A 26,463-nucleotide genomic window follows, 5' to 3' on the forward strand; every position below is an offset into this window, starting at 1 on the left:
GTCACTGTCATTTTGGGAACTTCTGTTTATTGACTATGCGCCAGGGCATCCGGAGACCTTAAATTGTATCGGCCTCAATATGAAAATATAATTTTTACCTCCAAGTACAACTTTGCGTCTTCAACCATTCCATCAAAGTATAATAGCAGCATTTCAACGATTATCTAAGGCGCACTTTCAGTCGCATCTCACAATGCATGGAAGCAAATCCTTCGTTGACTGTTACAGAAAGTTGGAGACAGTTGAATATTGCTCATTGCATAACCATTATTAAAGATGCAGTAAGCGACTTAAGACCATCATCTAATAAATGCATGCAGGAAAAACCTATGGCCGGAAAATGTTATCGATATCTCGGTATTGCTGAAAAAAAGCAGAAGTCACTAACATTTTACAAGTTAGTGTATTAAATACATAGGGAAGGTTTTGAAGATCTTCATTCAACAGATTTTGATGAAGTTTTAGCTGCTAATGTCAATGAACTCATAGAAGAGGAACTCGTTGAACTTCACATACTTTTCAAGTATTTGCTGGAAAATCAACTACGTTTTTAAGTTTAGACAGAATAAATAAGATTTTGTTATCTGCTCATCAACTGCAGGATTTGGTTTTGAACCTGGATTCTTCGCTGGAATGAAGAAGTGAAGTATAATGGTCTATAAGGTTTAATACAACCCTTGAAAGAAGCGCAGAAAAACGTTAAAAAAATAATAAAACAGTCAACAATACAATGTATATATCAATCAAAGAGTGCCATACACATCGACACCAAGTGAAATATTTATGGCCATAAGGATATAGTAGGATCAGCAAGGTATAGTGTATTATGAGCAGCTAAAATCGAATGAAAATATTACTACAGATGTCTACAGTCAACTGAATAATTTAAAAGAGGCATTGTTGAAAAAAACTAGCGATAGCGAGTAATAGACACAAAGTAATCTTCTTATATGAGAACGGAACCAATCTTGGCAAAAATTGTGAAGGATACACTGTACTCACAAAATTTAGCGACTTCTGTCAATCTAACATCGTTCTTTCGATACAGTAACACCATGTTGGCAGAAACATGAGAAAATTGTTAATATATATTGTACCAATATTTCAATAATTACATTTTAAAAGTGACAAAAACTTTTATATATTACGTACTATTTCTATTGATTATTTCGAAAATAATCAGTTTAATAAATTTATACTTGTTTAATGTTTATCTTGTTTAGTATAACACTTGTTAATATATTAACGATTAAATAATGGAGTTATGGAGTAGTCCCTGGACATACAAAATCGTATAAGGATGTCGAAATACAATCTTTATGATGATGAGAAGTGATGATTAAAAAAAAATCCCAGTTAATTAAAAACTGAATAAATGAGAAATCCGAAGGAATTCGAAAGAAACCCTCATAGGAAATCAATTTCAGTTGATGTGTTGTCTATTAACCTACGATTTATTGTTATAAAAACTTAAAAACTATGTATATATAGTCTTTTCAAAGTTTTTTTTTATACATACGTCGTCAAGATGTTTAATGTCGCAATTTTTAAATGGGTTTTAGCATCAGACAGTATTTTCCTTCTCATTTTGTTCTAGCTAAAAAGAGACCCAATACTGTCTGATTAGTTCGAACGCGTAAACGAATGAACTGTCCAAGTCCAAGTCGTCCGGTTGTCAGACGTTATGCAAAATTCTTGAAAACAATAGTGATAAGAAGTTATAACTCTAACCTATAAACTGTTGTAACTCTATGATTAACTGTAGTTTTTAGATGTACCATAATGTTAATATAAATTATATTTAATAACATTTTTGTTAAAATATTTTATTTAAATGATAATTTTGTTGTAAGTCAAAGCTAAACTGAACTAAAACTCAGAGTTGATGCGGCAACATTGCGACATTTGACGTCACAAATTTAGATGACGTATGTGTAAAATATCTTTAAATAGACTACATATAGGAAAACCCATAGGTCCTTACTTAGTCTCTACACTAATATTTTTCATGTTATTTATGAACACACCTGTTTATTTTTTTGTATCAAGTAGACTTTTGATTTGTAGTTCGAGTGTATGGTTATCCAAGAAGTGCAATCCTTCAGTATTAGGATGAGACTGAAGTCTCTTTGCGATCCTCTTAATTTCCTTAGTAATAGTGGAATTAAATATGGCTTATTTGTACTTGAAAGCAATAATAACAACGAACAACGATGTTGATCATCTGCTACAATCAGATTAAAAGGATAATTAATATCGTTGTCGACGAGTTTTGGAACGTAGTGCATAACCAGGGTCGGGAATCGGCGTTGAACCTTCCGAGGCGACCAAATTGAAGATCTGTGTAAACGGCGCTGTACCATGGGCGCTCGCGGAATAAAAATGGCCGAATTAGGACGCTCATTAACAGATACAAAGCCAGATTGCGTAGGCATGTTGGTAGTTGGCGATTTATCGTCCATGAATATTCATTTTTTGTCACCGCATCGCTTTACGATCCCCCAGCTCTGGGAACAACTGAAAATTCATCTGGGGACGACTCCGTCTTTGTTTCGTTTATTTTCGCATGATATTTTAACAGCGCCAGTTGGACTAATTATGTTCTTATTGGTGCTCAGTAACGTTGATAGAACTTGTTAAAATACATCGAATTTCTTCAAATGATAGATAATAGAGCTGGAAACTTCTTGAATGAATCTTGAAATTACTTCAGTGTTGTGAAAAATATAGATCTAAGTTCAGTGCAATGTACAATGTTAAATTAGTTACAATTGTTCCAATGAAGCTATATTGAAATGTCTATATTTATAAATTCGGTTGCATTTTACTTACCGAAAACTACATATGCCTTTTAATATTCTATTTGTAACTTGGTCTATTGGATACTTGAATTTTATGGTGAATAATTCTTATTTAACATGTTTATTTCAATATTACATGTTCATCTGCATCAATCCACAATCAACAGGCTGCTGTTGGGGTTGGATTCGAGTGAACTTGTTATCAATGTCAGTCAGTCTCTTATTTTTCAGATCGCTCTTCTCTTTGTTCTCTTTGATCCAGATATTTGTTGAAGCTGCTCGTATCAATTACTAATGCAATATTGAGAGAAAACCTGTAGAATTTGTTTTAAGTATAACATTTGAAACAGTTCAAGATTACAGTTTTGACTGTAATATTTCCTCCAAAATTCTCCTGCAGCTAGGCCAGTTCTATTTGATACTTCCAAGATAGATGTCATTTTCTTCTCCTGTTTTACTCAGTACAAATACTTGAACTATCTCACTACCGGGAGTGCTGCTTGGACGAGTTTTGTCCGTGAATCAACACAAGAGGTAAAGTCTAGTAAATACAATAGTAGGTTCCTACTTAAGCGTTTCAGTATATGATTTAGATGCTATATCGCTACTTAACATCTTACACTTATTTTTCAAACGATATAGTTACATGTGATTATACTACTGCACTTGTTTTAAGTAAATGCCGTTGTGATTCAAAATGGCAAGGGTCAGTTGTTAATAGTTTAATATTTTCTTTATATATTCTCAAGACTCCTGATCTACACTCAAAACCTTACCATTTGTATCAACAAACATATCAGCCAAGAAGTTTGTAGCGTCATATTGAATGACATATATTTTTAAATAATTTTTGCATAATTGCATGCTATATGGAAATGGAGTGGAGAGGCTCCTTGGCGAATACCAACTCATTCTTGACTAGATTTCAAATGGATTTAATGAAGAATTCCATACTCATACAAATCTGTTGGAGCCATCGTACCTGAAGAAGTTTAACAAGCTTTAGAAAAACATATTCAGCTTTAAAAGCTGCTCAGAGTAAGAATTAATAAAAATGATAAAAACGATTGTGGACTGAGAAAAAATATCTACATAATAGCGATTCAGCCTAAATCTTGCCAGCTCTTCTCGGCTTATTTCTTCTTCGTAAGATCCTTGAAGTCTCAGTTATATTATTTTCATAAATACTTTTCCGACAGTTGGTGGTGTTATTGAGATTTCTTTGCTTGCTTCTCAAATTCAAATCTCCTCTTTCCATATGGGATCCATATTTTCTCTATATCTTATTCACTGCCGATACGAACTAATGTCGAAAAAGTTACACATCTTTTATGTGATCGAATAGATACCGTATTTCATATAACTCCAAAAAAATGCTTCTTACAGAGATCATGTGGCGTTAGTTTGAACAAATGATTCAGATCATTACAATCGGTAAAGATAATCCTTTTTTAATTATTTATTACATTATTATTAGTCGTCGCCGACTAACTTACAATTTGTCTTTCCAAAAGCTTAAATCTCTTTGGGACGGCCCATCGGTTCTAATTTAGTCTCTAGTATAATAATGCTTATCTATTAATTCTACTGTTTTTTTTATTAAATACATCTCATTATACTACGCTGCAATAGTTCAAATGGTTTGATCCTTTTGAGTCAGTGTCATGTTCTGGAATTATACAAAAATTGCAATACATCGATATTAACAAAATGATTATCTGAAGGTTTCTGTGTAAATAATCATTCCAATACTATCTAGGTGCACTTAGCAATTTATTCTGGGAAACTACTTTATTTATGCCCATAGATGAATTTCGTAGGTTCATTTAGGTTTTAGTATTTGCTTGTATAATAGTAATTTATTTTGTACTGATAATTGTCATTTTCTTCCTGTTAACTCATATATTTTACTATATTTCAACTTCAGATATTGTCTTTCCTTTTTAACATGTTTTATATCCAGCAAAATTTTGCATCAAGAGTCATTTATAATAGTATTATTTATTGTTATTGATGGTTGTACAGCCTGATTATAGGTAAACTGCACATGTACAGACTTAGTTGGGTTAATTTTCCAGATTTGGATCCAACAATTTATATTGTCACTATCCTATTGTAATTTTTGGGTTGCTTTTTCGTTGTCGTCGTTGATAATCAACTGTAGCAAGACTTAAAGAAGAATATTTCTCTGCCCTGTAGTAGGAAAATAATTGACCCTAATACATTTCCTTGTAGTACACCTGTTTTAACCGTTTTTATTGTAGAGTATGCTTCCTCTTGTTTGCCTCTAAACATTCTGGATATGATGTAAGATTTTAATACCTGAGAGTTTGTTGACTCGGTAACACCTTCTATAGCTTAAGAACGATGTTGTCATGCCAAGCTTTATAGAAGGCTAGTGACATCTAAAAATAAAACTGAAGATACTTTTTTATTTTTATAGGCATTTTTAATGTTTTGCTATTAGGTTTTTTCTATCTATAATAAATTATTTCATAATATAGCTTTTCTATTTGTTGTTTGTATATTGTATGTCTATGAATATATATATATATATATATAAATGGTTCACCAATACAGAGTTAACCTGCAACAATTCATGAGAACCTACGAAGAGGATGAGTCGATGGGATGTCACTCCGTTGTCTCAGGAGGATGACAAATGAATATCGAAAAACGAATAGTCACTGATGCACAATATGTCCACGTTTATATCTCTGCTTACGTGTGTGGTATATCGGATTTTTATTTATTATTATTAGACAGTCGAACGATGCGGAGAATACCACCTTGATAAACCGAACAATAATGATGGTAAAAACGATGCTCCTCGCCGAAGACCTCTTTATTCTCGAGAAAAAAAAATAAGTTACAGCGCGGGTTAGTAAGCGATTTCTGTTTAACTCCCAAAAGTAAAATTAATTGATAGATTTCTAAAAAAATAGCAGTCAAAACCTATAACTCATTCTAATTATATTTGAGTGTGTTTTTAGACTTTTTTTGTATGAATTCTTCAGGGACTTTTATTGCAAAATCGACTTTTTGTTTAGAAAATTCAGCAAATTGTTCCAAAGGAGGCATGGGTCAATACCATAGAAAGTGATCTAAAAAATGCACCAACATTATCACAGGCCACAACAGTTGTCGTTGATGATCAACTGTAGCAAGACTTCAAGAAGAATATTCCTCTGCCCTGCATCCTGAAGTCCTGCGGCGCCAGTAGCAGCGTATTGCCTGAGAAGTAAACACTCTTCTCAAGCGCCGGCTATGGTTTCATGATGAATAAAAATTACACCAAAATAATTGAATCTGAATATATGACAACCGGACGACTTTGACAAACTAATTTTTACGTTTACGTGTTCGAACTAGTCAGACAGCATTGTGTCTCTTTTTAACCAGAATAAAATGAGAAGGAAAATATTGTCTGCTTCTAAAACTAATTTACAAGTTGCGACAGGCAATTCAATTAACATCTTGATGACGTATATACAAAAAAACGTTGAATAGACTATAGTTATAAATGTGTTCATTGCTATATAGTATGTTATCTAGATCTAGAGGAATTCTAGATGTTATCTAGAATTCCTCAAAACATTAAATTATATTAAATTTTGTTAAGCATGTTTAAAACTTTAAGAAACAAAATTAATTAGACAGATGACGAACAATATCTATAATTATAAGGTAATAATCTATTTAATTTATATTACAATAAATAGGACTACATATATTCCTGTCTTTTTCATCAAAACTTTTAAGAATATTGACTATTACCTATTATCAATAAGTAATTAAACAAACCATTATTGTGAAAGAAGTAGTAATTAAGAAGATCAAAGTCTGGTGAATACAAGATTTTCAAGGGTTCTACAAGATATGGTTAACATTACGTATATGCTATAAGTTATTCTTGTCTTTCGCACGGTGGAGATTTATTTGTTTACATAATTATGGATACCTATTATACAACCTCAAGGTATATTAAAGTGATGGACTGACAAAATATATTCTTAAATAATTTTGCACCCTAATATCAGAAGTATATTATTATATATTAAAAATTAAAATATAGTAGTAAATCAATACATATAACCAATATGTAAGAAGTATGAATTAAATATTGATATATATAACTCAAATTTAATTCATACTTCTTACATATTGGTTATATGTATTGATATATATATATATACTTATGGCGATGCTACTACGAAGTATTTCAAATATCAATTTTGATTTTATAATTTGACTCAACTACACTGGTTAGAAAACTTTTGTCTTTTCCATCTCCAAGCAGGTTCATTGTACGTCATGTAATATTAGTAGCACTCAATATTCTCATGTGAACTTAACCTAGCTTAAAATTAGCATTCTTATATGATTTAATTGTACTCTCATAACTTCAAACTACTCTTAAAATGTATTCAGTTAATAAAATGTGTAACAAGAAAAAACATAGATTCGTGTTATTACAAAATTCTGTTTATTTCGTTTATATACCCAAATATTTCGCTGGATTGCCCTAAGAGATTATTTAGTACTCCTAAACAATGGTTATCAACAGCAGTAGAATGTATATACATTTCATTGTATTTAAGTTGATTGATCATTTCTTGATTCAATTGGTAATGTAGATAGCTATTAATATTCTGTTTCTAATTAGTTTGACAATTAATTTCTATTTATTTGTGGTCTGCTTTCAACTCTATACCATGGCACTTCTTTGGGCGGCTTTGGAAGTTGAACATATTCCCTTCAGACATCTTACGATGGTTACGTTAGCGGTTACAGTAGATGCATTTATGCGAAAGGTCTTTAACACACCTTGATCGATCTGATATTCGCTTATGACAATGCTGAATTCGCTAATACAGATGTTGAAGCTTCCAGGATACTTCATGATAACAGGTCAATTGAAAAGTTCCCGGCCTAACACATAGATGGCGCTACTAGAATTAAATCCATATGTTTTTAGTTAGCCCGAACCCTCAAAAGATGCGTGTATAAATTTGACAGCTGTCGGATCATTAGTTTGTGAATTATAATATTTTGAGTGAAACAACTTTTGTTATTGCGAAAAAAATGGATAAAAAGAAATTTCGCGTGTTGATAAAATATTGCTTTTTGAAGGGAAAAAATACAGTTGAAACAAAATCTTGGCTTAATGCCGAGTTTACAGACACTGTCCCAGGAAAATCAATCATGAAAGATTGGTATGATAACTTTAGACGTGGTGAAATGAGCACCGAAGTCTGTTGTTGTAAATTGAAATTGAATGAAATAGCAGACACTGTATTTTGGGATGCGCATGGAATAATTTTCATTGACTACCTTGAAAAAGGAAGGGCCATCAACAGCGACTATTACATAGCGTTATTGGACCGTTTAAAGGACGAAATCGCCGAAAAACAGCCGCATTTGAAGAAAAAGGAAGTGCTGCTTCACCAAGACAATGCACCGTGTCACAAGTCAGTGAAAACGATGGCAAAAACCCATGAATTGGGCGTCGAATTGCTTCCTCATCCACCGTATTCTCCAGATGTGGCTCCCAGCGACTATTTCCTGTTCTAAGATCTCAAAAGAATGTTCGCTGGGAAGACATTTTCGTTCTGTTATAGTTCGCACCACAGAACCATATAGCTTGAGCATTAATAACAGCAGCGTATTGGTTGAGAAACTGACTCTTTCCCCAAGCGCCGGCAATGGGTGAATGATGTTGATATGATGACTATCGCCTCTATCAGATCACCATTTTCTTTCATCGTCATTAACATAAAAAAGTAATCGTGTATCAAATCTGATATGTTTAAAATGGAGAAACCGCGAATCTATTTGATATTCGTGAACAATCGAGATATTCGAAACGGATCATGGGCCCGATCATGCCGAAATCGAACAGTTTCCACTTGGATAAGCGAAACGTAATGATTTATTGATGCGAACCGTTACGGCGACCGACCGTCCACTCGATCTTTCGTGCCCGGCCGAACGAAAACGGGGAAGGCGCTCGCGGCGGAGGTCCGGCCGTTCAAACAGGCCGCTGCAATACCGACGAGTCATTCCCGATCTGCAATACCGGCACCGGCAAACGCCGACCGCTCAAAGAGATCCGGCCGCCCGATATCGATAGGCTTTTGTTTTAGGCGGCGGTATCGCGCCATCTGGGAAGTTTCCGATCGTATCGGTCATAATATTTCTGTGACTGACTGACAACAGATTTCTGGGCTCGTTTTCATTGTGTGTCTTTCGGTTTTCGATTTTCGACAGTCATTTTACGACGGACGGTGCCCACGTCTGTTTTCCGTCAAATTCCTCTTCGTTTCCCGAGACGGCGGTATAATTAACAATGGGAATGTCTTCAAGATGTACGTTCTCGTTAATATTCGGTTTATTGTTGGGAGAATAAATTAGTTCAATCCATATTTTTATCCATCGAACCTCATAACAGGTCAATAATAAAGTCTCTGGCCTAACATAGTAAAACACATTTTTTTGTCAAAATTAGTTTTTTTTATTCAACATAATGCCCTTCAAGGGTGATATACTGATTGACCTTCCAACTTTTCGATACCATTTTTATAGTACGACTTGTCCTTTGCTCAGTTCGTCGATCACCTCTTCATTCGACGATAATTTCTTGCCAGCGAGCATTCTTTTGAGATTTGAGGAGTGGAAATAGTCGCTGGGGGTCAGATCTGGAGAATACTACGGATGAGACAGCAATTCAAAACCCAATTCATAGATTTTTGACACGGTGCATTGTCTTGGTGAAGCAGCACTTTCTTTTTCTTCAAATGCGGACGATTTCGTCCTTGAAACGGTCCAATAACGCTATGTAATAGTCGCTGTTGATGATCCTTCCTTTTTCAAGATAGTCAGTGAAAATTATTCCATGTGCATCCCAAAATACAGATGCCATAACCTTGCCAGCCGACTGTTGCGCTTTCCCACGCTGTAGAGCGGGTTCATCGTGTGCCATGTTTCATCCATTGTCACATATCGACGAAAAAACACCCGAAATTTCTTCCTAATGATCCAACAGGTGTCAAATTTATACACGCATCTTTTGAGGGTTAGGGCTAACTAAAAAACATATGGATTTAATTCTAGTAATGCCATCTATGTGTCAGGCCGGGGATTTTTCAATTGACCTGTTACTTTATTGAAAATATTGCCTTTTCCTATATTTCTATAAACCAACCCAATTTTTAATATCTTCATATGATGGGAGGTGATGCTTCGGCAAGTCATTCTCCTACCCTACATATACACAATCCAATCTCTCCCCAATACCAAACCATATTCAGAGGTGCGGATAACGAACCGCCCACCAACCTCCAGCTATCCCATCCCTCATCTTCCATCAAAAAGGACAGCTCACGTCCTAAAGATAAAGGCAGCTCCTCTCGTTCTCCTTGCCATTGAGTAAGAGGAGAAACAGCAATCGATCGTCCCATAAGTAAAACAGTGAACTCTAGTCGAACAGAGATGATGACACCAAACCGTCACAATGTTGCTGCGTTAACTCTGAGTTTTAATTTATTTTGGCTTTAATATATAACAAAATTCTAATAAAAATAAAATAATGAAACAGAAATGTAATCAAAAATGACAAAAATCAATTAAATTTTAAGTATATAATGTAAAAGTATAAGTTAAAATTTATTTTAACATTATAGTACGGCTAGTGGTTATATTGCGAAGGATTTAAATTACAGTTAATTATACAATCTTAATGGTTTGTAGGTTAGGGTTGTATTTTATCATATAGTCTATTCAAGGTTATGTTGTACGTACGTCGTCTAAATTTGTGACGTGAAACTGTCGCATCAACTCTGAGTTTCAGTTCAATTGGGCTTTGATATACAACAAAATTCTAATCTAAATAAAATAATTTAACAAAAACGTTATCAAATATAATTTATTTTACAATTATATTACATCTAAAAACTACAGGTAATTATACAGCCACAATAGTTTATAGGTTAGGGTTATAACCTCTTATCACTATTACAAGAATTAAAGAATTTTACATACGTCTTACAACCGGACGACTTTGACAGGCACATTCGTTTACGTGTTCGAAATAATCAGACAGCATTATGTCTCTTTTTAACTAGAATAAAATGAGAAGGAATATATTTTTTATTCTGAAAAGAATTTACAAATTGCGGCAGGCAACACATTAAACATATTGATGACGTATGTACAAAAAAACTTTGAATACACTATACTTATATTGAACTTTTTCCCACATCAGATACAAGATAGAGTTCTAGTAGCGTTTTTTTATGTAGCGGTATCCCCTTAATCCACCTAATTAACAACTGTATATCCAAGTATAAACTAATATATTAGTTTCATTAGAGAGCATATTTACCTTTTGGAATTATTTTTTGTTTTAAGTCATTGTTAAGTCATTTTGATATCACTCTATTTCTCCTTAGTTTGTAATGTTACTACCTGTATACACCTTTCTTGGTAAAACTTTCTAAGATTTACTCACTGCATTATCCCTGATGCATTTACTATACCTGCAAAAAAGTTTCAGGATTATTTATCTTTCTCTCTTCATACATTTACAGTGGCCATTAACTTAAAAGAAAACAGTAGCTTTGTTTCATAAATAAAATCATTCATGTTTCCAGCATGAGGAACAAACATTATATCTGCAATGCATTATAAATAAATGTTATGACTAAAAAAACCGAATCAATTTTTATTCCAACGTTTACCTTTTCCTTCAACTTTTGTTGTCTTAACACTATCTTTATTAACATCTTGCCATCTAATGTCCCATTCTGAAATATCCATGTCTCATCTATTTACATAAATTGAAATAATAGGTCCTCCTTTATCTTATTATATGCTTTTAAAAATCGTATTATTTTAAAAGCAATATCTAAAAGTTCCATAGACCTTTTGTGTGTGGAGTTGAACTTTATATGGATATTTTCCAGGTTAATGGTCTTCTCCGAAATATTTATATTAAATTCTGTTTATATTGAAAACACTATTTACTGTTTCCATGCTTTTATATATTTGATCTCCAATAGATGTAGCATCAAGCTGATCTTGATTCGTCGCCCCCTTGGTATAAGGACGGTCTCTTTTCGGTGAATCTAAGATTATATTTTTAATTTTTTGAGATACTTCAGTGTCTCTGTCGATACTAATATTCAGTGCAGCTGCAGCAAGATAAAAATATTTTCAATAAAAACTGCATCAACTTAGTATTTAACAGTAAAAAATTCTATTTCTCTAACGCATTTTACTGGCAAGACGGATCGTTGCTAAATCAGCATAGTCCTTTCGACAAGTGGTCCCATGTTTGCAGAAATTTAGGAAGAACTTGTAAAAAATCACAAGAAATGTTTAATTAACATATATTGTACCAATTTTTCTTAAAAATACTTATAAGCGAGAAATAAAATAAAATTCATGCAAAAACCTAATAAATTAATTATAATTAAATATCCATTTTATTAAGTAAATGCATTTAACAATTTCAAACCGTCGTATTTTATCTCTTTTTAGGAGTTTTGGGGCGAAATGTTCTGTATGTTTACGAGGCATCTCCTCCAGCGACTGGGTAAGGAAAGCACGGGACCACGTCTACCATTTGGCTTGTTTCGCCTGCGCCGCGTGCCATAGACAGCTGTCCACTGGCGAGGAATTTGCCCTGCACGAAGACCGAGTACTCTGCAAAGCCCATTACCTCGAGACTTTGGATGGTGGCACAACGTCCTCTGATGGTAAGATACCTCACCTACAATGTAATTTTCTTGCTTTGTTACAATTAGATTCTTTTAGTATGATATAGTCTCTCATATGATATTTATTTTATCATCAGTTTATCAGCATATTTATCGCTAATTTAACAGTCATTAACAGCCAGCAATCTACGCTGGTGGATAGCGGTATCCACAAGTACATTTGGCGCTAACAAAACTAATAAAGTTGGTGCTGTTTCTGATACCCACCAAGACTGATGCCCTAAGACACTGCTTAATTTGCTTATAGGCTAATTCGGCCCTGATTACCGCTATCTAAATATACTTAGAGGGAATATTATGAATTTATACGAGCAAAATCTACTAACAGACCTGGAGAACTTATCTCGGAAATCAGTTAAATATAAATAATATAATAATATAAATAATATAATTAATCATCGAAATTATTTCCCCAAAATAGTGAGTATCATTCCTCCAAAAATTATGTCTTTTAAATCAATAAAAAATATTTAAAAAATAAAGAAGTATTTTGTTTCAATTGTAGAATCCTAGAAGTGTAATGGCGCTCAACAAACAAATAATCCCATAGCAGAAAGAGATACTTATCGCACGAAACAGATGTTCTTCCATAAGAAAGAATATAAAAATGTAGAAGAGAAGCGAAATTCTTCTCTGAATAACGTTTCAGAATCATACTTACTCAAAAGTACCACAATACTTACCGCTAAACCAACAAAAAAACTCGCCGCTGTACCATTTGAATTGTTTTGTCTGTGTGTCTTACAAAATTACGTAAACAGATTTGGTTTGTTTTCGTCACAGATGGTTGCGACGCTGACGGCTACCACAAGAACAAGGCGAAACGCGTCCGGACCACCTTCACCGAAGAGCAGTTGCAGGTGTTGCAGGCGAATTTTCAGCTCGACTCGAACCCGGACGGCCAGGACCTGGAACGGATAGCCCAGATCACGGGGCTGAGCAAGCGGGTGACCCAGGTGTGGTTCCAGAACTCTCGAGCGCGACAGAAGAAGCACATGCACACCGGCAAGGCCAAGAACCAACGTGAGTGACGGGCGAACCAGGCGCCGGCGTGTCTTACCATCGCTTAACTGTAGTCTTCTTGCTATTTCAGTGCACACCAGCCGAGAGGAGAACGGCTTTGGAAGACACATTAATCTGCATCTGACCTACTCGTTTCAGCAGCAAAACAAAAACAGCGTATTTTCCCAACCAGGTAAGCCAACCATCAGCCATCGATCAAAGAACATCAACTTTTTTTTAATATCGTTAGAAATAAATAGCTTATCCAAAAAAAAAGTGAACTCACGTCACCAAAATGTATACCACCTATGGGGTAAAGTTCTAGGCGCGTTTTTTTATGTAGTGAGATCCCCTGGAGGCGTAATCCACCAACATCAACAACTGTATACCTATGTAACGTATTTTACGTTTAGTTCTTGTTTCCTTTGTTGCAGTGTTTCAAGTCATTTTGATATCTGGCGTTTTCAGTCGATAGTGACAAAACAGTCAAACTAGTCGATAGTCAAAACTAGTCGATAGACTGAAAATAGTAATTACTATTTCAGTCATATGCACACTTCGATCGTTCTTCCATTCGTGATATGAGACGGAGGTGTACGTATTCCTTCTCGGACTTATTTTGGGAAATAAAAGGAAAAAAAATATTGCTAGATTATATTACGTTCAAAAGAACAGTTTCATTTTGAATGATGTAACATTATTGAGTTAAATATTTGTATCGTATTTTCTTAATAAATCTTTATCAACTCACCGACCCTTTTTAAATATAATAGTAATTTTATTTATTGTTAATCTGAAATACATTAAGTATATTATTCGTTGAAACTTGAATGAAAGGAGTTTTAACATTCAAAAGGCTTGAACAAATATCGAGAAACCTAGAAAGTAGGGGAAGTCAATAAAAACTAATAGTTGCCAAGATAACATCAATGCAGTCAAAATTATTTTTTTATTTATCAATCAAAATGTTGTTGTTTTCCCCTATTACATTAATAAATATTCTTAAAAACTTGAATTCTAAAATGCTGTTGTATTAATGTCCATTATAATCATAGTACAAATAAAATATAAAACCAAATATATTACATATAAATCTATGTGAGCGTAAATTCGGTACATTATTTTTAACGTCGCGGTTAGCACGGCAAAGCCAAAACGTTAAAAACCAGTCGAATAAAACTAGTTGGGCCGAAAATAACTACTGAAAGTACTAAACAGTTTCAGTTGATAGTACCCAACACTACTGAAACAGTCAGACCGAAAATATCGACTGAAAGTACTCAACTGAAATAGTCATAGTAAAATGTAGTCAAATCAGTCCAGACCGAAAATAGCAACTGACAAACATCCGATAGTAATCAATTACTAAACAGTTTCAGTTGATAGTAGCCAACACTAGTTAAAAACCAATCGAATGAAACTAGTCAGACCGAAAATAGCGACTGAAAGTACTCAACTGAAATAGTCGATAGTAAAATGTAGTCAAATCAGTCAGACCGAAAATAGCAACTAACAAATAGCCGATAGTAAAGAATAGTCAATTACTTAACAGTCGATAATTGTTCAGTCTATAATTCTCAACGGTAATATCACTGTATTTTTCGTTGGTTTCTTCAGTATATTTTTCTTGATAAAATTAAATTTAATCACTGCATTCCCCCTAAAACATTTATCATATCTGCAAAATATTTAATATTCCTTCTCTCTTTATACATTCAAACCTAATGCTCATGACATTTAGAATCAGTACACATATATTACATATAAATCTTTCACATTCTACGGTACACATTTCTACAATTATCCTATATTAATTATATACCGATTTTTAATTGTTAATTGTATTGTTTCTCTCATCGCCCTGTCTTGGTAATTGTCAGCATTATATCATAATCCCACATCCCGAAAGTTTCATTCAAGCGCTGTCTCTTCTAGCCACTATTCAAGTCAATAAGTAAACTGTTAATACCTATTCTATCTAACGCCTCCTATTTATCGTTAATTCTACATCTACATTCAATCTATCTTAATTAGACTATATTAGATTAAGACTATTCTTCTTTACACATATCAAGGCAGTTCTTGCTGCATATCTGTTGCAATAATTCTTTGCTACAATCGATATCAATAATTTGTATTGAATATGCAGTGATAGCGAGAAAGACGTATACTCTGTGGTCATATTTTTCAGCCATCTGCTCTTAAATGTATGTCTAGTAACAATTTAAAATATTTTTGACATAGCATTTTCAAAACTTTTGCAAGCCATTCATTAATTCAGCCTTTGTCGATTCGCTTATTAGGATCTTTTCCACCAACATGCTGTGGTATGTTACATTATCCTTGTAAAGTTCTATAACATATTATGGTTCATACCTCCATGGTAATCACCATTGAACTTCGAGGAAAACACTAACTCTGCTCTAGGAATAAAATCATTCCCGTTTCCAGCATGAAAAACAATATATTTGCAATGAACTATTAAAAAATTCTATGACTAACAAAACCTAATCAAATGTTATCCTAACTTTCAACTTTTTTCATCCATTTGTGTGATCTTTATACTCTTTTTATTAGCATCTTATCAAGAGCGGCCCAATGTCTAGAAGTTCCATCAGACCTCTTCGTAGGTTATCTTTACCACATTTTAATCTTATGTTTTCTAACAGTGTTTGAAAATATTTGCAATAAAATCGCAGCAACTTAATATCTAATAGTATCTTACCTCTTGTAACTCATTTTATTGGCAAAAGAAGGCCCCATTATCTCGTTCCTGTTCGAAGCTACCGATGACGCAACGCTGACGACTGTTTAGTTAATGGCTTCGGCATTTTTAAGCACAGTAATCACAAATATTAAACAGCGATTCAAAATGTATCAAAGCATAGGCGCCAAAACAACGTTTACCGATTTATAAATTTGTAGATGATGTTCGATTCTAATTCAATATTTTTAGAGCCGAGAACAAAATAGCAGATAAATAGCATGAATCCCATAAAATTAATTCACAGTGATATTCACACTCTTCTTAAGCTCGTTATATTCACAGTGAGGCAACTAATAAGCGACTGACGTTGCCTTAGTACAAATACCATTCTTGACCCGTGCGAAGAGAAAAGAAAAGTTTGATTTTTTTGTGACAACGCCTCAGGTACGGCAGCGTGCATTAGCATTCGCATTAATCAACCGTAATCCGGTTAGGGGATTTTATGGAGTGTGAAAATGTTCAAACCTACACTTTAACGTAAAATATTGCGAGAATATTCAAATCTGCCCGCGTGAAGAGTCCGCTGACGAATAATCAAGTCTGTGCGGTTAATTAGTCGCCTATAAGGCTGAATTAACTATGAATTAATGAGCGAGATGTGTTTATCATTGACATATATGCTATAAATTTACAAAAAAGTCACTCAAAATACCCATCAATAGATACAACTTTTCTGAAAAAAATATCTGTATTTTCATTTAAATCATAACGTTTTCAAGTTGTACGTGACATATTACAGCTACAAAAGCAACTATCTTTAAATAACATATATTCTGCCAAAAAGCTCCTTAAATTGATAATTTCAAAAGCCTTCTTAAAGAGATTGCCAGTGAAGTTATTGGCCGGCCCCATGAATTTTCTACCGGCCAATTTGTGTATTTTCTTGAGTATTTGAATCGTCTCATGAAATATCTCATTAATTATAGTATCTTGGTTGCTAATAACTATTCGGAGAAGAATAATGATTTAAGTTAAGAAGTAAAATACATTCCTGGAATGTTACAAATGTATATATATTTTCCCTATTATATACAATAAATAAAATTCGAATTATAATAAGACATTCGTTCCAATATTTTAAAAATTCAAGGGATTAGTAATCTTTTCCAATTACTTTGCAAAATCTTTCTTATCTCGACGGGCGATTTAACAAATATAACATTCGATTGTTGTTATCCAAAAAAACGTTTTTTTTTCTACTATATATTCTACACATAGTCCAAATTGAAATTGAATACCTTCCTTCCTCCACCATTCAATTCGGTTTTAAAGAATAAGTTGTTAAGAATTAGTATTTACAAACCGAAAATTAGGCGATGAAGGCCTAATTTCCAAACTCTCCTAGATTTTTAGTCTGATTTCAAACTGATTTAGTCTGATTATTAAAAAAATATTTCAGACATATCCTATTATTAAATAAACAAAAATTTTAGTATTTCTAAATGCATATACCACCGGCTAGCTTTAACATTCAACATCACAGACATGAATCTCACCTATCAACTACCACCAATCTCACAATAAAATCTAATGATAGGAAATGATATCATTCATACTCCCACTAAGTAGGCTGGGTAAGATCAGGTACTTTCGTTATAACATCCACCATATATACTCAATAGATATTATACAATTAACAAAAATCATTTCTATGCTATGATGCTCTTAATCAAAGTTGATCGATACATGAAATCTCAGATCTAGTCACCATAAAATATTCACATAAAATATGTATATATTCACAACTATTTTCACTTAAATGCATGAGAGATAATAAGAACTGGTACTAATTTTTAATTTAATAACAATAATACTTTCTGTTTCCTTTTCAGATTCAGCACTAGACGATCTCTCCCAGGAATCTTCATTGCACTGCATGCAGAGTGAAGTTTAAACCGATATAGATATATTGTAAATATACTCAACTTATTACTGTAAATATCATTCAATGTTAAATATGTTTTATTTATTTTATGAAGAACGGTATTTCTAATACCCAACAATGTATATTAATTTAAGTGATGTGTGTATATGGTACTTTGTACTTGTAATATTTTATGCGCATATTATGTTAAACTACAAGTTGTCCATTATTTAAATTATTGTTGTAAAATTTAAGTAAGTAATAAAAAAAAATTATAAAGCATACATATTGGTCTCATTCATCGCCTTGCGCATTCGCCACAATTTTGACAATATAATTCAATCTTAATTGAAATAAAATTAGAAAAGTCAATAACAATAACAATCAATAATATTAATGTGGAAAATAGTCTGGCTGCTGTAATATATGTAATGAAAGAAGTATCTCAAAAAGTATGAAACTGCTTATTTTAAATAAATAAGAATCAGGAAAACAGCAATATTTAATATTCTGTAGCATTTGATGCAATTAAGATCTACATCTATTAGGTCAATAAACAAATAAACGAAACCAATATTTAAACGCTGTGAGTATTATATAATCTCTCAATATATATTTATTTTATATTCAGTATATCACATTTCATATTCAATACGATTAGTAAAAAACGAAAAATTTAACTTTAATAAATGTTATTTATCACATATTTTAATTTTAAAAAAATTTAAACAACCATTCAAATTTTGAATCGAAAAGTTAAAATGAAAACCTAAAATATAAACAATATTATAATATAAGAAAATGGAGATTTGCTTGTTAATATTGTAAAAAGAAATTAATTCGTGCTAGAAAGCAACTTTTGAATTTAGCGCGCTAAATTTGACAGTACCCGACTTCTTCGTGCTGACATTGCGCATGTGCCAGTCCAATACCGATGAAGGCCGATTTCCGATATGACCGACGCGCTGGCCTCGCCATCTCTGTTTTCCTAAAATAGACGCTCGGTCGAACTACGCCCTCACAGGGCATTTCTGGAGTTAAATAGGTGACGAATTATTTCCGTTTTAGTCGTGTTTACTAGTGTTTAGAGTGAAAAAACGATTTTGCACAAGTTGAGTTGTAGTTTTGCAGTATTTTTGTGATGTTTTCGATAATTTGAGGGCCATAGAAAGGTAAGAAACATGGAAACACCGAACAGCACAAGCACAAAGTCATCCATTTTGATAATATTGATGACAGCGCCATACGTGCTAATTTCACGAAATTTTTGTTGAAATGCCCCCTACATTTCGTAAAGGAAATGCCCAACTTCGAAATTAGAATTAATACTAATAAAATTATCGGGTTTATAAAAAAAGTTTAGAACATTTAAGTGCTGAAATGGAAGCATATGGGGTGGATACACGTGCATCTGCTTATTATAAGGGAAAATGGCGACTGTCGTTGTCCCATATCGAATTATTCTGTGGTTTGTCTGGCCACAATTTTGGAGGGAATTTTCAAATTATAACTATCATATACAATACAAATTTATGGTTTCCTTGAAGTATCTTTTATATCTTTATAAATATAAAAAATACATTGACTTTCTCAAAACAGTATTACGTAATTATTCTTAACATTAATAATCTAACTTAACTCTATTTTGAGTTTATGTTATTTTCAGGGTAATTGTTTTTCAAATCAAGAAACTATCAATATGTCTGCGCAATTTCCTGAAGGAACAACAATTAAACTCGAAGATACATCGGAAAATGTCACTGAAATACAATCGTATTTGGCTGGGTTCCAAAAAGAAATTGGGGACAATAACATACAAGCAAACGCAAGTAAGTAGTATTTGTTTTTATTGAGAACAAACTAGTAGTGCTTCCTAATTTTCCAGGTGATAATATTAAATTAGCTTGTGTAGTATTCAAAAAAACATTGTAAAATGGCACATTATAAGTTATTGCATTTTTACATTCCACATGAAATATTGGAACAGGGCTGTTCCCTTCCATATAAATATCTTGTACAACCCCTTTTTTAAATATTCCGTTTCTTTTAAAACTTATCTCATTTTCTAACAATAATTCAAAATCTTTCAGCACATTTGCCCAGGGAACATCCACAATATCTTTGCTTCTAAAAAAATATATTCTACAACCTTCTATAAATTGTGCATCTCCTAGTATCATCGCTGGCCACATTTTATATTTGTATTTTCTGGCAAAAGCGAGCTGAAACGGTTGGAAACTGCTTGCATGTTTTAATTTTCATATTAATGTATTTAACCCTTACCATTTCGGACTCTGATAAAGACCTCCATCATCAGAGCTGGAATTTCCTTCTTTAATAAATGGCCAAGCATTCATTTATACTTTTTTTCTGTGATATTCCGCCCTTAACTAGACTGTTTTTAAGGTGGAGATGACCAAGATGGAGAAAATGATGGTGATGAAGGGACTTACTTTGTGGATCAAGCGGGGCACTATTATTTCCAAGCTAAGGGTGACTCTCAACCTGTCATGACTGTAATGTCAGCACTGCCACAACAGGCAACATCAGAGGAAGGCGAAGAGTTCATAATTAATCATGAGAACGACGAAAGCGAACCCAGTGATGAACACGAAGAAGTAAGTGCAGAGCTTCTTGTTTGAGGAAGAGATTAAACTAATAATTTTGACATGTTGATTAAAAATTGACATGGAAATATACCTTTTCAGGTATACGCTCTAATAAATTATGACATTTTAGCATGGATCCGGGTCCAATAGCGACACCAACCAGATACTGATCAATTCGGGTAATGCTTTTCAGCGGGTCACCGTGGTACCCACGGACACAAATTCTGGAGAGCTTAGTTATGTGCTCATCGTGCAGGACCCAGACATGAAGGATGAGGAGCAAAATGACGAGGAACAAGATATGGCTGGTAAAAGTTGACTTATTACAATGAAAATGTGACGAAATAAGAATACGGTGTTTTTTGTAGTTTATGATTTTGACGATCAAGATGGGAGCGTGCAAATGGATTCAGACGCGGAGGATGATAAGTCCAAGATCGTGAAAGTCGTGCCTAGGAAATCGCAAAGCGTTTCTCAAGCCCACATGTGTAATTACTGTAACTACACCAGTTCCAAAAGATACCTGCTTTCGAGGCATATGAAGTCACATTCGGAGGAGAGACCTCATAAATGTAGCGTGTGCGAGAGGGGTTTCAAAACGCTGGCTTCTCTGCAGAATCACGTCAATACTCATACAGGTACCAAGCCGCACGCTTGCAAGTACTGCGAGGCGGCGTTCACGACATCAGGTGAGCTGGTGAGACACATTAGATACCGGCACACCCACGAAAAACCTCATAAATGTGCGGAGTGCGATTATGCCAGCGTGGAATTGTCAAAGCTGAAGAGGCACATTCGATGCCATACCGGCGAGAGACCATATCAATGTCCTCATTGTACCTATGCTAGTCCTGATACTTTCAAGCTAAAACGACATTTGCGGATCCACACCGGCGAAAAGCCATACGAGTGCGACATATGCGGCGTTCGTTTTACCCAGAGCAACAGTTTGAAGGCTCATAAACTAATCCATAACAGTAAGTTTTCGTTTAATAACTCACTTCAAAGTTTACACTGATTCATCGCAATTTTAGTCGGGGATAAACCCGTCTTTCAATGTGAACTGTGTCCCACCACATGCGGTAGAAAAACCGACCTACGAATTCACGTTCAGAAGCTGCATACCTCAGATAAGCCACTGAAATGTAAGAGGTGTGGTAAAACCTTCCCTGACAGATATAGTTACAAGGTAATCAAGGTCAATTTTTATCTGAATTGATATAATATTCACTCTTTTTTTTGACAGTTGCACAATAAATCCCACGAAGGAGAGAAATGCTTCAAGTGTGATCTATGCCCTTATGCGTCTATATCAGCCAGACACCTGGAATCCCACATGTTGATACACACCGATCAGAAACCTTACGAATGCGACCTTTGTGATCATACTTTTAGGTTAGTGGATGTTTCTGTTGCCAAAATTCAATCGACTGTTTCCTTTCTAGAAGAGTATATTTTTTGCTTTTAATTTTTTGAATTTATTTTAATGGGTTCAGTTTTTCAATAATTTCTCAGGTGAGTTTAAAACTCTCCATTTCTAAGGGGAATTTTAAACTAGGAGACTTAATTCTACTTAGTGTTTGTAAGAGAAAACTGATAAAAAATGTCTAAAAATATAGTTGAAAAAATGATAAGCAGCTATTTTACATGTAACAAAGTGTTTTGATTATCTTTTTTCATCTATTTTCATTTCTATTTTCATCGTAATTCATCAAAAGTTAAATGATGGTGCAATTTTATGTTGTAACTTGTCTGCCTTGAAATGTTTCTTACTTCACAAGAAAATTGACCAACACATATATTTATGGTAAGATCTTTAATGGGCTTCTCAAACAGTGATAGCTACAGCCTTCTAAAATTTAGCTATTTTCACACTTTACTGTAAAAATTTTGCTAATGGTAACCTTGGATATAACCTAAGTATCATGTATTTATCTTTGGTGATCACAGACAACCTGAAACTAAGGCGGATTACTATTATTTCAAGTCAACTTAAAAAAAAAGCATAAAAGTATTTATTATCCTATTGAGTTTAAGTAAGATAAAAATCTTATTATAAAACTGCCTTTACTTTTTAGTAATTTAATATATTTTCTATTTACTGCATATCAATTTACAAATGCAGGTGAATTAAAACACATTTTTTTAACTGAAATAAGTACATTATATTTTGATACTTTATAAATCTATGAATAGCTCCAACAACACCACAAAAACAATAAATAATATTAACTTTTCAATTATCCTTATACATAACTGTTCTTTTACTGCAGATCACTTTGTTACTTCAGGTGATTGATTATTTCAAAAATTCCTGGCGTTCTGAATAACTTCTCAGGGTGTAGCTGTAGGTTCGCCCAATTAATTTGCTACGTCCCTATAAGAAGTTATTTCATATTAAGCATGCCATAAAAATATCATGATTCAGAGAAAAACGTCTTGGCATGGCTGTTATTACTTATCGACTGATTCTGAATTGCTCAAATCTTCATATTGAATAACAGTTTTATTCAAACTATTATAACCCCATCATTACTTGCGCTACTATGAAACAAAATGTAAAATTGCCCCGTTTTTTATCTGCCAACAATCAAGATGGCTGACAAAATGACTTATTTCTTGTCATTCCCAAAAAGTCCAGGATTTCTCAGGTTTAATCCAGAAGTTTTCAATACTGAATACCCTAATATAGAAGTTGCAATTGTCTTTGAACGTTCACGCTTGCTTGTATTGTTTTACAACATTTAAAAAATATAAAATTATTAGAAAACAATTAATAACGTTTTGTGTATTTGTTCACATATTAATATTTAATGCTTCTTTTGTTCAGACAAAAACAGTTGCTCAAGAGACATCAAAACCTCTACCACAATCCAGAGTACATACCTCCTACCCCGAGAGAAAAAACTCACGAATGTCCAGAGTGCTCTAGAGCTTTCACCCATAAAGGTTTGCTAGTTCATTTAGTTTACACACGACTTATTCATTTGCTTTCTTTCTTACTTTCATTAGGTAATTTAATTCGGCATATGGCTGCCCACGATCCAGATCCGCAAATACAGAAACAGCAGTTGGAGTTGAAGTTGGGCAGACTAAAGAAAGTGCAGATGATTGACGGTCAACAGGTATGTATTAGAGACGAGTTTAACAGCAAACATTTTTATCATATTGACTCTTAGAAAACGGTACAGAGTGAATAAAAGAGTGATTTTCTAACATGATGTTTCCAATATAACCTACAATTGAGATGCATTCCGAGGTATTTAGGAGATTCTGCTTAAGGAATCGGGCATCCGTCAATTGATTTAATTAGGTTTTGTCATTTCGCTTCAACGCAAAATTAACATTGTCAGATACAGTTTCTAGTCCATTTGTAGATCTTGTCGGCCGCTACTTGTACTTTTTCTACATCCTTAGGGAGAGATACATCTTTTAACATGATAACTGTGTCGTCGGCAAATGTTTCAAGTACCGGTTATTTTGTTGGGACATCAGCAGTATAGAGCAGTTATATGGGTAGTCCCAAGTGGAACTCCAACTGAAACACTATTTTTTCATTGGCGGTAGCAATTTGCTAATTTTGTAGATTAATCCCAAATGCCATACCTGGTCAAAAGCTTGTGATACATCCAGGAATGTTGCAAAGCGGTATTTCTTTTGTTCGAATGCCTTTTCAATAACCGCTGTTCCTGTATACACTTGGTCGATTATCGAGTGGTGATTTCGAAATCGAAACTGGAAATCTGGTATTTCTAAAAGAGGTTTAATACGTTTTATCAGCAGTTCCTCAAACAATATTGATATTGCAGGTAGCAGCAAAATAGGTCTGTAAAATCCGGCTTATTATTTAAGTTTGGGATCAACAACAAATTGTCAGAGCTTAACAGAAGTCATTATGAGGATCACTAATATTTATCAGTCACTTTATTTCCTTGAGAGTTTGTCTTTGGGAGCAGCACATATTACATTGTTAAACAAATTAGATGTTTATAGACTGTAAACTTAATTTCTAATTTGAATTGTGTGCAAACATTGTCGAAAACAAAATGTTTATATGATGTCATAAAAATATACAATCTAATTCGTAAATCGTGGTAAAGTAACATTTCTTGGGTATATTACCACATTATTGTAAAGACTATTTAGACCAGCATTACTTTGTTGTAAAAATAAAAGACCAGGAAGGTCATGGGGGTTGCAAGACCTGTACAATAATTTTATGAGAGTGACCGAAGAAAAAAAACTAGCTGCAACTTTTGATTTGGGGGGGGGGTACATTGTATCAGAATGTTCCACTTATAACCTCACATTCTTCCTTATATTGAATATACTTAGAGTCTTGCTTCCGAAATAACATATCTAATGCTAGGCTTTAATATGAATTTGTTTAGGTCGAAGTAATTGGCCCAGGATTGGCATCGGACGAGGAAGAAGAGATTGATATGATGGCGGTAGAAGGTTCCGATGGGCAACAATACGTTGTGTTAGAAGTGATCCAGTTGGCTGAAGGTGAGGAACAAGCAATGGTGGTCGGACCAGAAAACAGCGATGGCATTGTCGGCATGGATGGCGTTATGCAAGATGGAGGTAAAATGATACGACTGTGTTTTTGACCGATCATTTTCATATTCTATTCCTTTCAGAATTGGACGAAGATGTCATCAAAGCTTTACAATCAGTTCGGCGGGTTCAGAAGAGAGGCGGTGACGATGATGAGAAGAAACCAATGATGCAAAGTACCGAGTCGGATATGCAAAACTGCTTCGGTTTTGATGTAAGTTTTTTTCATAAATTAACGTCTGAGTTTTTATTTAATTTTTTTAATTAATCTAGGAAGAAGAAGAGGATGACCAACGCGAGACCTTGACCTTACTGTCGAATATGGACTGAGTCATCAGTCTATAGAATAATGAAGAAAATACGTAATAATTGTCCTAACATTTCTTTACCTAGTACAAATTGCCGCTGATTGTTGAACAACAGGCGCAAAACAATCGGGTACTGTCATCATTCTCTGGTGTTTCTGTTACTATATGTTTGTTAGTCCCATGACCAAAAGGAGAGAGTCAAAATTGCACTTTTTATGTGATACAAAAAAAATTGCATCATGTATGTATATTTTTAAACTAAGATGTTTAGTAATTTTACATTTGTAAATACCTTTCTTTAGTTTCTAAACTTCTAGGATTTGTTCTTTTTAAAGAACCCTTTATTGTATATAATGATATTGCATTATGCTTCTGTTTAATTGTTTTTGTAATTATAAATAAAAGATAAAACAATTCGTCTTTTTGTCTAAAACCCATTTGCCAAAAGGCGTTAAGACTTCGAACTTTGTCCCGAAAATCTTCTACAAAACGAGCATCAATTTCAATTACAAATTCTTTCAAAATATACCCTTGTTATTGCTATATTAACCAGGAAATCGGTGAACGGGGTTTAAATTATTTAAACAATTCCGTATATTAGTTATAATAATAATTATTTTAATAAAATTTTAAATGAATTTTTGGAATGTCGAAAAAATATACAATAAAGATACATTTTTTGTTTTTTTTTAATTTGAAATTTTAAATTAATAGACTATTATATTAAGAGCCCAAGGTACATAATTAATACGTAAAAATTTTAAATAAAACAC

The 26,463-nt window shown here is 33.6% G+C and overlaps 2 protein-coding genes across 4 annotated transcripts in view; both read left to right on the forward strand.

Moving 5' to 3' along the window:
• Awh (LIM/homeobox protein arrowhead) overlaps positions 1–18,495 on the forward strand; it is a 100,254-nt gene extending 81,759 nt beyond the window's left edge. The window contains exons 3-6 of one of the 2 annotated variants that reach the window (XM_076415546.1): positions 12,342–12,559; positions 13,364–13,603; positions 13,657–13,775; positions 18,182–18,495. In XM_076415546.1, the coding sequence (XP_076271661.1) occupies positions 12,342–12,559; positions 13,364–13,603; positions 13,657–13,727 (529 nt within the window). In that variant the 3' untranslated portion in view covers positions 13,728–13,775; positions 18,182–18,495. The remainder of the gene's footprint in view (positions 1–12,341; positions 12,560–13,363; positions 13,604–13,656; positions 13,776–18,181) is intronic. The other variant, XM_076415545.1, reaches the window with a different exon arrangement.
• Positions 18,496–19,148: 653 nt separating this feature from the next.
• On the forward strand, positions 19,149–26,106 carry CTCF (transcriptional repressor CTCF). Of its 2 annotated transcripts, none has more exons than XM_076415537.1 (12): positions 19,149–19,385; positions 19,880–20,042; positions 20,620–20,831; positions 20,953–21,130; positions 21,191–21,799; positions 21,857–22,011; positions 22,069–22,217; positions 23,653–23,771; positions 23,835–23,947; positions 25,214–25,409; positions 25,466–25,596; positions 25,656–26,106. In XM_076415537.1, exons 2-12 carry the CDS (start codon positions 19,913–19,915, stop codon positions 25,710–25,712), a joined length of 2,049 nt encoding a protein of 682 aa, XP_076271652.1. In that variant the 5' UTR covers positions 19,149–19,385; positions 19,880–19,912; the 3' UTR covers positions 25,713–26,106. The 2 variants fall into 2 exon arrangements, with proteins under 2 accessions (XP_076271652.1, XP_076271653.1); XM_076415538.1 differs by lacking the exon at positions 19,149–19,385 and adding an exon at positions 19,499–19,818.
• Positions 26,107–26,463: the final 357 nt, after the last annotated feature.

Source organism: Rhynchophorus ferrugineus, unplaced genomic scaffold (genome assembly GCF_030347505.1).
Source record: "Rhynchophorus ferrugineus isolate W39M unplaced genomic scaffold, kcgeb_rfMv2 rfM10, whole genome shotgun sequence".
Classification (NCBI taxonomy): Eukaryota; Metazoa; Arthropoda; class Insecta; order Coleoptera; family Curculionidae; genus Rhynchophorus; species Rhynchophorus ferrugineus.

What these genes read in the sequence shown, in the direction of transcription:
- CTCF (XM_076415537.1), top strand. Translation starts at nt 19,913, where the DNA reads ATGTCTGCGCAATTTCCTGAAGGAACAACAATTAAACTCGAAGATACA. An exon ending in TCATAAACTAATCCATAACA is followed by an intron (nt 21,800 to 21,856) that starts GTAAGTTTTCGT and finishes TCGCAATTTTAG; the next exon opens with TCGGGGATAAACCCGTCTTT. An exon ending in CTTTGTGATCATACTTTTAG is followed by an intron (nt 22,218 to 23,652) that starts GTTAGTGGATGT and finishes TCTTTTGTTCAG; the next exon opens with ACAAAAACAGTTGCTCAAGA.